The sequence below is a fragment of the Sebastes fasciatus genome, chromosome 23 (genome assembly GCF_043250625.1).
Source record: "Sebastes fasciatus isolate fSebFas1 chromosome 23, fSebFas1.pri, whole genome shotgun sequence".
In the NCBI taxonomy this organism is placed as follows: Eukaryota; Metazoa; Chordata; class Actinopteri; order Perciformes; family Sebastidae; genus Sebastes; species Sebastes fasciatus.
The window spans coordinates 11,269,219-11,283,657 of record NC_133817.1 but is presented as its reverse complement, the minus strand read 5'-3'; the positions used below and the strand labels follow the sequence as shown (position 1 = coordinate 11,283,657).

The 14,439-nt window shown below is 41.5% G+C and overlaps 1 protein-coding gene across 3 annotated transcripts in view; it reads left to right on the top strand.

Annotated features, from left to right (window-relative positions):
• Positions 1 to 13,151, top strand: part of fam180a (family with sequence similarity 180 member A) — a 39,133-nt gene extending 25,982 nt beyond the window's left edge. The window contains exons 2-4 of one of the 3 annotated variants that reach the window (XM_074625947.1): positions 3,636 to 3,696; positions 11,071 to 11,168; positions 11,501 to 13,151. In XM_074625947.1, the coding sequence (XP_074482048.1) occupies positions 3,636 to 3,696; positions 11,071 to 11,168; positions 11,501 to 11,830 (489 nt within the window). In that variant the 3' untranslated portion in view covers positions 11,831 to 13,151. Of the gene's footprint in view, positions 1 to 3,635; positions 3,697 to 4,953; positions 5,146 to 11,070; positions 11,169 to 11,500 lie in introns of those variants that run through there. The other 2 variants (XM_074625946.1, XM_074625948.1) reach the window with 2 other exon arrangements.
• Positions 13,152 to 14,439: the final 1,288 nt, after the last annotated feature.

Here is a 14,439-nt window from a genome sequence, read left to right as displayed (position 1 = left end):
CACTAACTACGGTCAATCAATATTTTTTAAAACTTCCAAAGAGTTCATTTCCAAACTTTTTCTCTCTCTCGGTCCAGCTCTCTGAAAGACAATTATCCTCATGATGCACCTTTCTCTTGCTCCCATGTTCCTGCGTTTTCTCACCTTCTCTGCTCTAACTCATTTAAGTGAATATGACCTTCCAAAAAAAATATCTCTGACTTGTTTTTCTTTCATTTTCACCTTTTTCAACCTTTCGAGCAGGAACAAAGTCTCATTTACAGCGAAAGCCCGACAAAGGCCAAAAAGCTTTTCAGCAGAGCTTTGGTTTGGGGGATTAAAAATAATTAAAATGTCTAACTCCTAACCTCGCAAAGGCTTCGGCTGGGTTTTACACAGACAAGCAGAAGTGAACTGCAGTATATAGCAACAATGTACATACTGCTCAGTTAATAGCTGGAGGCTGTCCTCCAGGAAGTAGTGTGTTTTACATGCAGCCTCCTGCTGTGGCCTCCAGGCTTCACTTCCTGCAATCTGTCAGAAACAATATTCGCTGTATTATAGCAGGTTCTTTAACTTTGAGCCATTACTCAGAACACTTCCCATGAGTTATAGTCCCTAGGCTGGAAACAAAAGTACAACACCTCAGCATTACAAATCTCAGCATCTTCTATATTTATATTTATATCTGATAAGTGAAGCCGATGCTGAAGTGCCTTAAACTTGTATTCTTTCTAACAGCCAGCAGGGGGCGACTCCTCTGGTTGTAAAAAGAAGTCTGATTGTATAGAAGTCTGTGAGAAAATGACACTACTTCTCACTTGATTTATTACCTTAGTAAACATTGTAAACCAACGTAAATTATGGTCCCATTTAGAGTCAAATAGACCATAAAGCAGGGGATGCTTTAGGGCGTGGCTACCTTGTGATTGACAGGTCGCTACCACGTCCGTGTTTTCGTCTTACAACTTTAACCCTTTCACAGTGTGTTTTTCACTTCATGAAAGTTAATTATAACCTCTTTGGTCGCCTGAAAATGTCTTACTCAGTGTTTGGTGTAGCTCCACCCTAATTTTTTTTTGCACCCAGTCAATTCTGGTTGCAAAATCACAACATGGCGACGGCCAAAAACCAAGGTGGCGACGGTAGGGCTATCGCAGTGAAGGAATTTCACCGTAGCGCGAATTTCTTTTTTACAAATTACTTAATTTATCCTGATTTTAGTGCTATAAATAATATATAAATAAGCTTTATTTCTAGGCTATTATTAAGTATATTGTTGCTTTTTAATTGACAAAGTTGAACATTTGACATTTAAAATGAATTAAATACTTGTTTATTGTTAAATGCAGAACACAGAAAGGCAATGAGGCGCAGCGTTTTCTTTCAGCTGCGCTTTGGTTGCGTCTGGTTGTAATAATAATATGGCATATCAAAAGGACGGACCCGCTGGTCTATGTGTCTTCATTTGTCCTCTGTATATCGCTACATGTAGGATGTGACAGTTGGTCATTGTGGAGTTTTACCCAAAGTTGAACATTTTTCAACTAAAAACAAACGCCATACGTGCGACACTCAGCGCAGAATAGACGCTCCGCACCTCGTCACGCTGCTGGAGTTTTTAGCAAAGTGTAAATATGCGGCACTCCCGTTCAAATAAGAAAAAACATGAAGATAGTGGTTGCATGCCTGCGGTTGCATGCCTGCGGTTGCGTTGTCAATATTGCGGTTATTGCGACAGCTCTAACGGCGACCAAAATGCCGACCTCGAGGCTTCGAAGCGGCAGTCCACAAACCAATGGGTGACGTCACGGTGACTAAGTCCACTTCTTATATACAGGCTATGATATTTGCACAGGTCTCAGGTGAGGCGTTTACCTATCATACCCTGACTCACAGCTTTGTGAGGTGAAACTGCAGCTGGAGACGGTTTTGTGCGACGCCAATTTGCCTATTAAACGAGCCTCACGAGAGTTCACATGTACGCCGGCCTCGTACCAATTTGCATATTCGAGGCATTCCAGTGATTTATAGCACAGAAGCAATTAAACTAAAGGATGTCTCGAGGGTCCCCACCTGGTCTGAACCCAAACAACTCTTTGATCTGCGTCGAGTGGCTGCATTCATTCACATTGTCAGACCTTATCTGAATAGAATTCAATTATTTCTGAATTCATGCAGCATCATGCAGAGTTGGGGGGAGCGGGCGGCAATCACTGCAGGATCTTGGGAGAAGTTTTGGATCTCTCTCAGGATGTGTGTCGTACAGTAACACTGCCCCCTCATGGTTGTAACCGGAGAGGTTTTTTTACAGCCTTGTGTGAAGTATTTGTGTGTTTCTGACCCCAAACATTCAGGGGTCAGTATTTTTTGCGTTGCACCTGCAGGCAAACGGGAAACGAGAGCTGCAGCGGGGAGACCATTTTTAGGCTTTTGTTTTGTTTCGCCCCTCAGAATGCCATCTGCCTTCGCCTGATGTGTTAGTCATGTGAGTCACATGCAGAGTTACAGCTTGTGCACTGAGGCGTTCTCCCAGCTTCCTCATCCATGTAAATGCCTTTTATGTTCAGCAGGCTTACAGAAAAAAAAGAAGGGCATCATACCTTCACATCTGCTGGGAGCAAATATTCAAACATATGGCGGCGACTAGATTAACATGATTATGTTTTATGTCTCCTCATCAAGCAGTTTCTGTTGTTGTTGTGTTGTAAAATTCCTCCACCACTTTATTTACCAGCTTTGGAGCATTAAAACTGAGCACATGAGTTGAACTTTTTTTCCCAGCAAGAGACATCAAATTGCTTTAAAAGTATCCAGATAAACGGATCCCACGTGTACACTCAATATTTTTATCGCCGCCGACAGGGAATATTTAGCTGGAAAAATGTAGCGCCTCGTGATTCAAAAATTGCGCACGCATACCAGACTTCATTGTTTATTCTAAGAGCACGGCGTCGATAAGGAATAGTGCACTCTTATCAGCGTTACATTGTTAGAATAAACATTTAAGTTTGATGTCTGCAGCTTCAATTTGAATAATTAATGGTTGCTCTCTAATCTGCTGATTGGGCACAAGTGCCTTTCTTTTACACATTACTGGAATAATATTTTATTTTAGCAGATGCAGCCTTTGATGCTGAGCCAAGTATTCAAAACCATGTGAAATCCACAGCACCTACAGTCTATTATGTGCGTTGGCACTAGAATGGGGACTGTGTTTTATTGCAACATATTCTGTGACAACAATGAGCAAAAGAGGCTGTGGAGGAGAGAGCATAAACACGGGGAAAAGAGTCTCGACAGCCTTGAATCAAGATGCTCTGAGTGGTCCTCGACGCCGTCGTCGATGTTGACTGTTGACACGTATAGCTGTTTGTTTTCCGTCTGTTTTTTTTTATCGTCGTCTGGTTGCCGCACGCCACCGACGAACAAACGGGCATTTAAAGTCAGCACTTTGTTGTTTGCGGCGCAGAATTTCAGTTAATTAACCTAGAATTTAAGCCAAAATACATGAAAAGAAAGGTTTGTTTTTAGGTTTAGGGGGGAGAAAGATGATTTCCATTTTTGACAGAATACGTTAAAGGGAAAAAAGATACTTGGATCTTGTTGTAATGGACCATTTGCATGCTAACATGCTGATGTTCTTCTGTCGTCAGGGGTCGCCACAGCGGATCATCTGTTGCCATCTTGTTGGTAACCCGGCCCTCGACCGATCTGGTAGGAAAAGTCTGATTTTTATCATCTACATATTTGATTTAGCGTAGGTTTTATGCCGGTTGCTGGTCACACTGACACAAATTTATGTTATTGCCAAAATATTTCACCAACCGGTTAGGGTTAGGGTTAGGTTAGGGTTAGGGGTCAGCAACCTGCGGCTACGGAGCCACATGCGGCTCTTTAGCCCCTCTCCAGTGGCTCCCTGTGGATTTTTAAAAACATTAGTGGAAATGAATAACTGTTTTTTTGTTTACATTTTTCATTTTTATTTATCATTGTTGTAGGTCTATGGTACGACGGTACGACGGAGTATTAGAGCCACATTGAGGGGAAAAAAATTAATCTGAGATTTCGAGAATAAAGTCATAATATTACAAGAATAAAGCATAATATTACGAGAATGAAGTCATAGGATTACAAGAAAAAAAGGCGTGGTATTATGTGAATAAAGTCATAATATTATAAAGTAGTAATTTTAGGTGTTATTTAATTTTTTTCTCCTAAAGTTATGACTTTATTCTCGTAATATTCCGACTTTTTTTCTGGTAATATTATGACTTTATTCTGGAAACCTCAGATGTTTTTTCCCTCAATATGGTCCTAATACTCCATCATACATTTGAACTTTGGCCCTCACTGCATGAGACTTACATACTATATACTTAGACTCTAAACTGTGTTACCTTCATCACAATGATCAAATGTTTTGTGGCTCCAGACAGATTTTTATTTATTTTTTTTGCCTAAAATGGCTCTTTTGATTGTAAAGGTTGCTGACCCCTGGTTTAGGGTCACCAGCCGTCAAGCTGCAGTGCTCACGCGGGCAGTCTGGCCCAAGCGTAAGGACACCATCTGTCTCTTGTACTAGCTCTGGTTTGGTTCTGGCTCATGGGATGCCAATATGTTCACTCAATCAATCGGCAGGTCAGTCAGCCACTCATTCAGTTAGTCCATCACCTCTTTATCCAGTCAATTGGAGAGTCGCACAGTAACCGAACCAGTCAGCCAGTCGAGCAGTCAGCCAGGAGCTGTGAGAAGAGTCCAGCCAAGAGGGCAGGCGTCCTCCCAATCCTGATGGTTTCCAGATGAGCGCCCAGACGGCCAGGCCTGAACGGAGAACACACACACACAGAAAAAGAAAATAAGAAAAAGTGAGAGAGAGAGAGGATGGAGGGAGGGAGGGAGGGAGGGAGGTGGCAACAGAAAAAAAAACAAATGAAGGAATGATCCTGCTTATGAAACTAGTGCGTGATGTGAAATGCCGAAACTCAACAGTCAGTCGGAGCGTTTTCATCCACCGGTGTGATGTTCGTCCCCTGAGTGAGACGGGAAGAAGAGTGTGTGTTGAGATTTGTGTGTGTGTGATGATCAACATGAGGCAATGGTGGGCTCTGCTCATCACTGTTTACCTGTCCATGCACCTGGCTGCCACTCAGCACCACAGGAAAGGTAGGTCGACTCATAGACTTTCATAATGTCAACATCATGTAAAAAAGCTGATTTGAATGACACAAATTACAACAATTTGCAGCCTTGTTTAAAATATTAGAAAATGGAAACAAACATTCGTGACGGTTTAATCTTAGTTTGCTTCTGTGTGTGTGTGTGTGTGTGTGTGTGTGTCTGTGAAGGAATGTATTTATCTATATTGGAAACACTGCGACATTCAGGACATCAACAGATCGTTTTCTAATGAAAAATGACCAGCCTGTTGTTACTGGATCCACTCGATGAGGAAATTCCTTTCTCAACACTCGCATATCTTGAAATCATTGGATAAGTCACATGATGCTGAAGCCAGCTACAGAAGAGAGACAGGGACATTGACAGGAGTTTAATAATACTTTGACTAATAACAGTCATATTGTTTGATTGCATGTCCTAGAGAAACTACAAAGCTGTTTTGTAAGAGTTTTTCTCCAACCCTGTCACCACCAGTAACGTGAAACGATTGGTTAGGTTTAGGAAACAAAACCACATCATGGTTTGTAGCATAACAACTAGCCATTGATGCTATTGTACAACACTTAGGACCTATCAATCGATTCAAATATTTAATCACGCGATTAATCACAAACTAATTGCACATCTTTTATCTGTTCAAAATGAGCCTTAAAGGGAGATTTATCAAGTATTTAATACTCTTATCAACATGGGAGTGGGCAAGTATGCTGCTTTATGCAAATGTATGTATATATTTATTATTGGAAATCAATTAACAACACAAAACAATGACAGATATTGTCCAGAAACCCTCACAGGTACTGCATTTAACATAAAAAATATGCTCAAATCATAACATGGCAAACTGCAGCCCAACAGGTAACAACAGCTGTCAGTGTGTCAGTGTGCTGACTTGACTATGACTTGCCCCAAACTGCATGTGATTATCATAAAGTGGGCATGTCTGTAAAGAGGAGACTCGTGGGTACCCATAGAACCCATTTTCATTCACATATCTTGAGTATCTTATTGTGAAGGACAGTATTTGTGTAAATTTGACATATGTGACCATTCTCCAGTATCTCCAATCATCACTAGTCTCCCCAGTATTTTAATATCCACCGTGTCAGATCCTCTATCTCATGTTCCCTGGCGATACTTAGTGACTTTATTGCAGCTTAGCCTCTCGTAGATTTGTCTCACAGTGGGGGGATATTGACGGGGGAAGTCTGTTTACATTGTAAATGGTAGATTTTTGCATCTGAGCTGCTTGAAAAAAAGCCGTTTGTTTGGATTTTAACATCATTTCGAGGTGAATTTAAATGCTAAGCAGAAGATGGGACCGTGCGGCAACGATTTTATTCCCTCCCGTGTCCTTTTCACCCCCTTTTTACCGTAAACCGGAGGATATCCAGACGTCCATTTTGTTTGTGTTTTTGTTTGTTTTTCTCTCCCTCTCTCTCTCTCTCTCTCTCTCTCTCTCTCTCTCTCTCTCTCTCTCTCTCTCTCTCATCAAGACATCCCTCCAGCCAGGAATACCATTTAGCCCTGCTAATTAATTGATCTTTGTTGTTCCCTCATCTCCTTGCAAGCAGTTAGCGGGAGATTACAAGTTCCCTGCCTGTGCATAATGACATTGGGGGAAGCCTTCCCGTCCAAACACTGATTGTCTGAAGCGCTGGAGGAAGGGAGGGGAAGGCGTTAAGGAATGAACAGGCTTTGGAAGGAGCAGCGGGAGTAGCTGAGATGTTGTAAGGAGAGGCCTCTGCATTAGATATTCCCTCCCTGCCCTGCAGTGGCCTTCAGCTTTTTCACCACTCCTTATCATCAGCTGACCTCCACACCCAGCTGTGCACCTGATCCCAATCCTCTCATCAGCTCCTCCAGTTCTCCGCCAGATAGTCTTCTTCTGTCTGTCTTGTTATTATTCTTCGCCTGTCTTCTTGGACTTCTAGCCTGCCTTGCCCTTTTTTGTTCTGCTTCTCTGTCCTGACTCCCTGCCATGTTTTTGACCACTTACACAGTGAACTTTGCTTTTAGCTTACGGCTGGCCCACACTAAAAGATTTTTCAAATCTTAAGCCCTGTTTACATGTATACAGGTATTTTTAAAAACAGATATTATGACCTTCAGTTTACAAAATATCTCCGTACTAACTTGAACGCAGACTGTGACTGGAAAGTTTTTCGAATGTAAAGTAGTAATTAGTCCGAGCAGTGCTAACAAAACGTTAAAAACCCCGTAGTCCAGCATCTTTGTTATTGTTTATGGCACATGTTCATTACACAAAGCAACAATGGGCATGCACGAAATGAGGAGAGGACGTCACCGTTTCCAAAACGCTCCGTTTTACACGTCTACACAGATACAAAGTAACTGGAGTTTTTAAAAAATATTTTGAGTTTTGCATTAGCTCATGCATTAGCCGCAGTTGTCCTTCCTCCTTCAGTCAGGTTGGTTCCCAATTGGCTATCGTTCTTTCCCACGTGACTGCGTCATCGGCTGTCCTCGGGGTTTCCCACATACAACAGGATATCCGATCGTAAATATTGAACATATTTCATATTTGCGATTTGAAATCTGATCATGATCTGGGGAAGTAAAAAACATTCTTAACATCCGTCACACCAGGAACATCTGGAAAGATCATCTTTAGAACCATCAAACAATCGGGGCTTTCCCTTTGTTGAAGGGGGAATCAGTTTTGATTCTCATGTAGTGTGTGCCCGGCATCACCTGTTAGTCGTACATTTGAGTCCTGTACCTGTTTCACTTAGCCGTTACGAATGTGCAAACATTAAATTGATTGTGTTTTCCTCGCAGGGATTCATAAATGTTATAAGATACATGGCCTGTGTCTGGAGCAGTGCCGCTCCAACCATGTGAGCATTAACCAGCAATAACACTTTATTGCAAATTGCTGTTTCCCGTCGCTGGAAGCATCAAACACACACTCTCCTGCATGCCAAACCAAAGTGCCATTGCGTGCAGCAAACAATGACAGAGAGTGGTAGACACAACTTTTATGTAAATTTGAGATTATTCATTTTAAATGTAAATCAGCATTGGGTCGGCCTCCAAGGTGTCATTTCCCTGCAGCTCCTCGATCCTTTAACAACATAACCCTTGTTCTAATGAGAACACTTTCCTCTGGGTGTTGTTTTGTTTACAAAGACAATTCCCCGCCGGAGCCGGAGTGTCTCTTAATACGACTGCACAGGCATCCCTCCTCCGCTGCCGATCGTGCATTCGGGAGTCACTCGCTCAACGATGAGTGTAAATTTTCACCTATAAGTTGTGACGCATGCATAGCTGAATGTCAGTGTTGGATCTGGGGAAATTTCCTCAGCACTTTTATTTGGTGTTTGGGGGTGTTGGAACAATTTAAAGAAGGATTTACGTACATAACACTCAAATTACAGGGTTTTTTTCAGGCTGATTCTGATCTTTTTTTAGAGTCTTCATTGTGGAGAAAGTCTCAAAACAACTTTTTGCACGATAGAATTTACAGAAAATATTTTAGCACTCAAGAAATAATTAAAAATGTCTGTGCAGGTTTGTTTGGTGCAGATTTTAGAGGTGAAAGGTTCAACATATTATGTTTAGGATTACGCAAATGTGCCAAATTGGCAGGCAACACTGGAACATACAGTAGAGCAGCAGTTTTTCTTTACATTCTGAACGGTGGCTGGGTTGTGAAAGCAAAGCCGGAGCTGAGACTGGCAGTCGCCCAAGCAGGAAGCAGGTACATGGGGAGATCAGCCAGTGCGTGTGGCTTTGGCTGGCCTCCCAAATGCTATAAAACCTAAATGTATCAGGCCAACGAGGCTCCGGGCAGCGGGGCCGATCATTACTGCAGAATTGGCGAAGCGGCGCATCGTAGATGCCGCCGTAGGGTAGGAGGCGGATTGTATCCAAATTCGAGCCCAATGTTCATACTGTATACCTCATTGAGATCCGTGTGTCGGCTTCCACGCCGAGCCAAGCGCTGGATGGCAACGGCATATGCTAAGAAGTGGAAAAAGAGAGTGAGATGTCTGGAGAAGCTCAAAGGCAGCTTCAACTTTCTTCATTTTGCCGTGAATCCCCTTTTCAACTTTGCTTTTCACGTCACCCTCCTGACTGGAATAGTCTTGGAGTCTCACACAATAGAGGGAGTTATAATATGAGCGTATTCAAAGAGTCTGGGACCTTTTCTAAACAGTACGGAAGGGTACAAATGAGTGTGGGATTACTCTGCATCCTTGTGTAACCCCTTTACTTTCTTATTTCAGCCTTGTTTAAACTTGACCTCCGAAAGATTTTTCCATTACCAGTGGGAATATATGCTTACTATCAACACAGGGCTGAAATGAGAACACAAATATGGTCCCGTAAGATCAGGCGAGTTCATAAATCATTCTTTGGACACGTATGCCCCCCCTGATTTCATTAAGAATTTAGAGCTAGTGAACTAAAAGATGTCTCTTTGAGCAGCTAAAAGCTACAAAGTGTGAACTTTGGGGTTATTTTTTTTCAGGGTTTAAAATAAGTCCAACTTTAGTTTGTTTTTTCAGAGTTTAAAAATAAGTTCTTATACAAAGAAAGTACTGAATTTCAAGTATTTAAAGAGACAGTGTCACTAGATTATGGGGATAAGGTGAATGGTGTAATAAGTACACTGTGTAAAATAAGGGATATTTTCCAGCAGCAGGGGCGCCAGAAAATGTCTGTTAAAAAACAGAAAAATACTGTCTGTTAATTAACATAAATAAACTGTAAAAAACAGTAATTATCTTTATATAATTAGCCTTTATTACTGATTTTTCAAGAAATATTTTACTTTTAACATATATTTATTGTTAGAATAGTCATACACCGTAAATCTAAGACCATTTACATATAAATCATAAATGAAACATGTAATTTTACGTTGCAAAAGCCCAAATTTACATTAACTCAGAAGTTTTGCAAAAAAAATCTGTATTTTTACAAGAAATATTTTTAGAAATCCTTTTCTTCTAACATAAATTAATTGTTAAAATAGAGTCATAAACCTCTAAAAGACAGAATAATTATCTTTATAAATGATCAAGAAAAGCTTAAATACAGATAATTACGATTGTGATTACAAAAAATACTGTAAATCTAAGACCATTTACATTTAAATCACAAATTAAACATGTAATTTTTACATTTCTTTCTGTCATTTTGAAATACAGACAAAAAATGTAAAATTTCTTGAAAAAAATGAGTTTTTTTACAGTGTAGTCAAATCCTTTAAAGGTGCAGTGTGTAGGATTTGGTGGTTGCAAAAAAAATAATGGACCCGCCCTTTAATGCTGCTTTATAGCTAAACTCTATGCACCATGATATTCGATGAATTGATAAATGTAGTGAATCATAACATAGAATACTTAAACTGAGTACTTAGTTACTTTCTACATCTGGATTAGAGGTGTGTGTGACCATATGGAATTGCCTCTGGTTATCACCTCCAGTAAAATATGGATTTCATGGTATTTTATCACAGAGATGTATCCGCAGCAACTGTTTCCACTAGCTGAGAGCGAGGGGGTTTCATTCCAACCCTATCTGGACCCCTCAGATTACGGGGTCTCTGGTCTGCTATACATACTGGACCAGCACTCTGAAATCTGACCAAATGAGGTCAGCAGCACCTGCCCCTCCGTGAGCGCCGGTATCTCACCTCTGGGTGCACCGGCCACTTGCCACTTGTAAATATAGGAGCATCTGTGTATTGGGTCGAAGACCAATTACCCTCTGCCCAGTTGGAGCCAGGTTCTATCTAACCTGCATAATATTTGAGCAGTAATGTAGCTGTGTTTACTCAACCTCTGGCCCACCCACATGTGATGGATAATGTGGTGCCTAATTTCTTGAAAACGAGGGAGATCCTCTAATCCAATTTCCTGTGCTTGTGTGTTCTAGCTCTGTATCCATCTGCATATAGGATAAAACGCGGGGCGTATTCGCTGATCAACCCCACGTTCCAGCGTTCGGCGGAGGATGTCAGATTGCTATATGAGGTCAGTTTCAGATCCTAGGTGCTGAAATAGTTAACGGCTCAGCGCTTCACTGCAGGAAACCTTTTTAAATATGTCGAGAATGTACAAAATATCTGTCCAAGTCACACATTTGTGGTCCATCTCCTGTCTGCTGAGAAATTAAAACAATGTGCGCCGCTGCTGTCCCGTTAATCATGAGCAGAGATGTGAAGTATGTGTTGACCAAAGATTTCCTGACATTGTTGAAAGGATTATGATTTAATATCTTATATAAAGTCAACACAGAGTTTCTTTGGTAACAATTTATATTTGTTAAATAGTTCCTGAGTCTTTTTCTTGATGGACTCTCTCAGATCCTGCTCGCCGGAATGCAGATCCAAGGTGGCGAGCACGACATGCTGATCCCAGACGAGGAGCTGGCCTCCCTGAGGAGCGTGGAGAAGCTGGAGGTCATCTGCGAGGACGTCGTGCCCAAGAGGCTCTCAGACATTCGCCGCTTGACGGCGGAGCTCGGCCAGCGCCGGCAGCGTCTGAGCTGGCAGGACTTTGAGAGGACGGTGCTGACCCTGGTGTACGCCACTCAGACGCTAGAGCGAGTCAGCAGCCAGCAGCAGAGGGAGGCGTGGACGGACGCTGCAGTACAGCTGTTCAGAGCCGTTCAGAAGGACCTACAACCCTCTTGAGGAAGAATCAGAAAAAAATATTTTTTTGTGGTGATTTCACTCGCTCATGGTCACCTATATATGACTTTGTACCAGTTTTATACATACCCTACTTACTAAATCTATACAGTATATACTAATTGTTATAGTATACAACAAATCCAACAATAAAATCACCTCAATCCGTTAACTCAAGGTCGACTAACTGCTGTGGTAAAAGCTAGTAAGTGGATCTTGAGTTAAGATTGTCAAAGTGTTTCCGAGGTCAAAAATGAACTTTTAAACTCAAGAAGTCGACGCACTTTACTGTTTTGTACGAACAAATGGTGCAACACACGAGCTGTCTGTGAAAGTTCAACTCTGGAATTCACAAAGAGAAAGCTAAATATTTTTCCCCAAAAAGATTTCATCCTTTTTTCTTTGTTTTCTGTGATCTTCCTTAAACTGTCTCACCACTATCCATAATTTACTGTCTTGCAGCATCTCCTCCGCTCCCTTTATTCAATGCTTTATGGGACAACACCACCACCAGCAGCAGCAGCACACACACACAAAAACCAAGTGTATTTCGTATCTGTCCCAATGCACAAACTTGCAGTCTGGAGCACTGCAGTGTACGTTTACACCTCCCCGATTGGTAGGCAAGTTTGTCCCATGACGGAAAAATGACAACACACAGTACACTTGGTGCTGAATTCACACCAGAGCAGAAGCGAAGTGAAAAGCTGCAGCAGTCGCTCCCGAACTCAGCGAGCTGCGGCTGTTTGATTCTGCGTCGAAGTGCGGCCAAATTAAAGTTGGGAAAGGATTAACTTGTAGCGGCGAAGTGCAGCCAGACAGTAAACAGATCCTGGGACATGTGGATCTGTGTTACAAAGAATTTCTTCCCGCCTGAAACACATGAACTATGTCTCACGGCCTCAGAAAAATTTAATTATTGCGGCGAGCCACATTTCTCCACTGACTGGTGTGAATTAGCCAACACTTGATGCTCACATATCTCGATTCCACTTTGAAGCAATATTCAGAGCTATCCTCATAATATCTACTGGGCTAATCCTGTCAAACATGCAGAAGTTAAAGTTTATATCATGCTTGATTCAGCCTGAATATTATTATTTACGCATAAACACTATGTAGTAATGGCAGAACCTCAAAAAACTTATATTCTTCTTGATGAGACTAGAATATCTGAGTGTGTAAAAACCAGTATGTATCCTTTTGTCAATGATTGTGAAAAATATGTTGCTTCTCTTAAAGGTGCCGTGTGTAGGATTTGGCGGCATCTAGTGGTGAGGTTGCAGATTGCAACCATAAACGACTCATTCTAAGGTAACGAAAACACAACGATTCTTATTTTCAGGTGATTATACGCTAAAGAAAACATACCATAGATGCCAATAGATTCCCCCTAAATGCTACACACTGTTCCTTTAAGATTTAATCAGATAGTATCACAGTATCTCTTTTTTTATGTAAAGTACATCTAATTTAGTTGCTTTTTTTGCCTTTATTAGACAGTCAGAGAGAGAGAGAAGGGTATGACTTGCAACAAAGGTCTTGCAACACGAGGACACCCTGATTTAACTGCTTTATCAATGGTATTACTCCTCCTAGCTCATAAATGTGCAGTTCTCATCTGATTCTAACTGTACTGTACATTGATCCTACTTATTTGTTCATTATGTGGAAATGAAATAAAACCAGCCAAGCATCTGTGCTCCCATGTATTTGCCACATTATGGCCTCATTAATCAAGTGTGTCCCAGTGAGCTCTGATGCTCGCGGCCTTAACGGGCACTCGGGCACTGTGGCGGTTACTGGAAATACGTCACGAAAAGGAAGAGTTCTCGCAAAGAGTGTGGATCCGTAGTTTGCATACTGACTTTTCTGATTATTCTGACCTTTGGCTAACTTTAAATATATGCAGCACATTAGTTTGACAACTCCATGCCGAGTCCCCTCCATCACCACCACCACCCCCCTGTGCTGACTGCGTACATATTTGATGTCATCAAATGACTTTAGGCGGCATTAGAGGCTTCGCTCCGTCTAGAAAAGATTGCTCATCATTTGATTTGCCAGTAAAAATCCCTTTGAATGAAAACTGCAGATTTGTACTTAAAGAGTCTGTGTACATCAATACCCCTGATTGCTCATTTGAGCAAAATGTTTGATAGATGTTTGCTTCAGAGCTACTCATTTCCCCCCACTCATTTTTGGGAAATAGGTACTTTCCGTAATGGGGCTTTCGTGCAGCTCACTTATCTTGGAGTGGATAGAATATATATATATATATATTTGTTTTGTGCTGTTTTACCTCCTTGAGGCAATTGGTTTTACATTTGCTTACATTTTGGTTCAATTCAAGCCCTCTCAATGTTTGTCATATCCTGCCTCCAGAGCTGCATATTCTCTACGAGCATTTAATTTCTGAAAATGTATATGATGATCACAGGATTATTTTTTTCCTCTCTCTTTCTCAGCATGTCGGCATTCATCCGATTGCCCCCGAGCTTCTGGCGCTGACTCGGGAGGACTGATTGATGAGGAGGTAGTGGAGGAATTTCAGGATGAGCCTTCACTCCCTGCACCGCTTTAACGATGATGATGAGTTTTGGGGTGTTTCT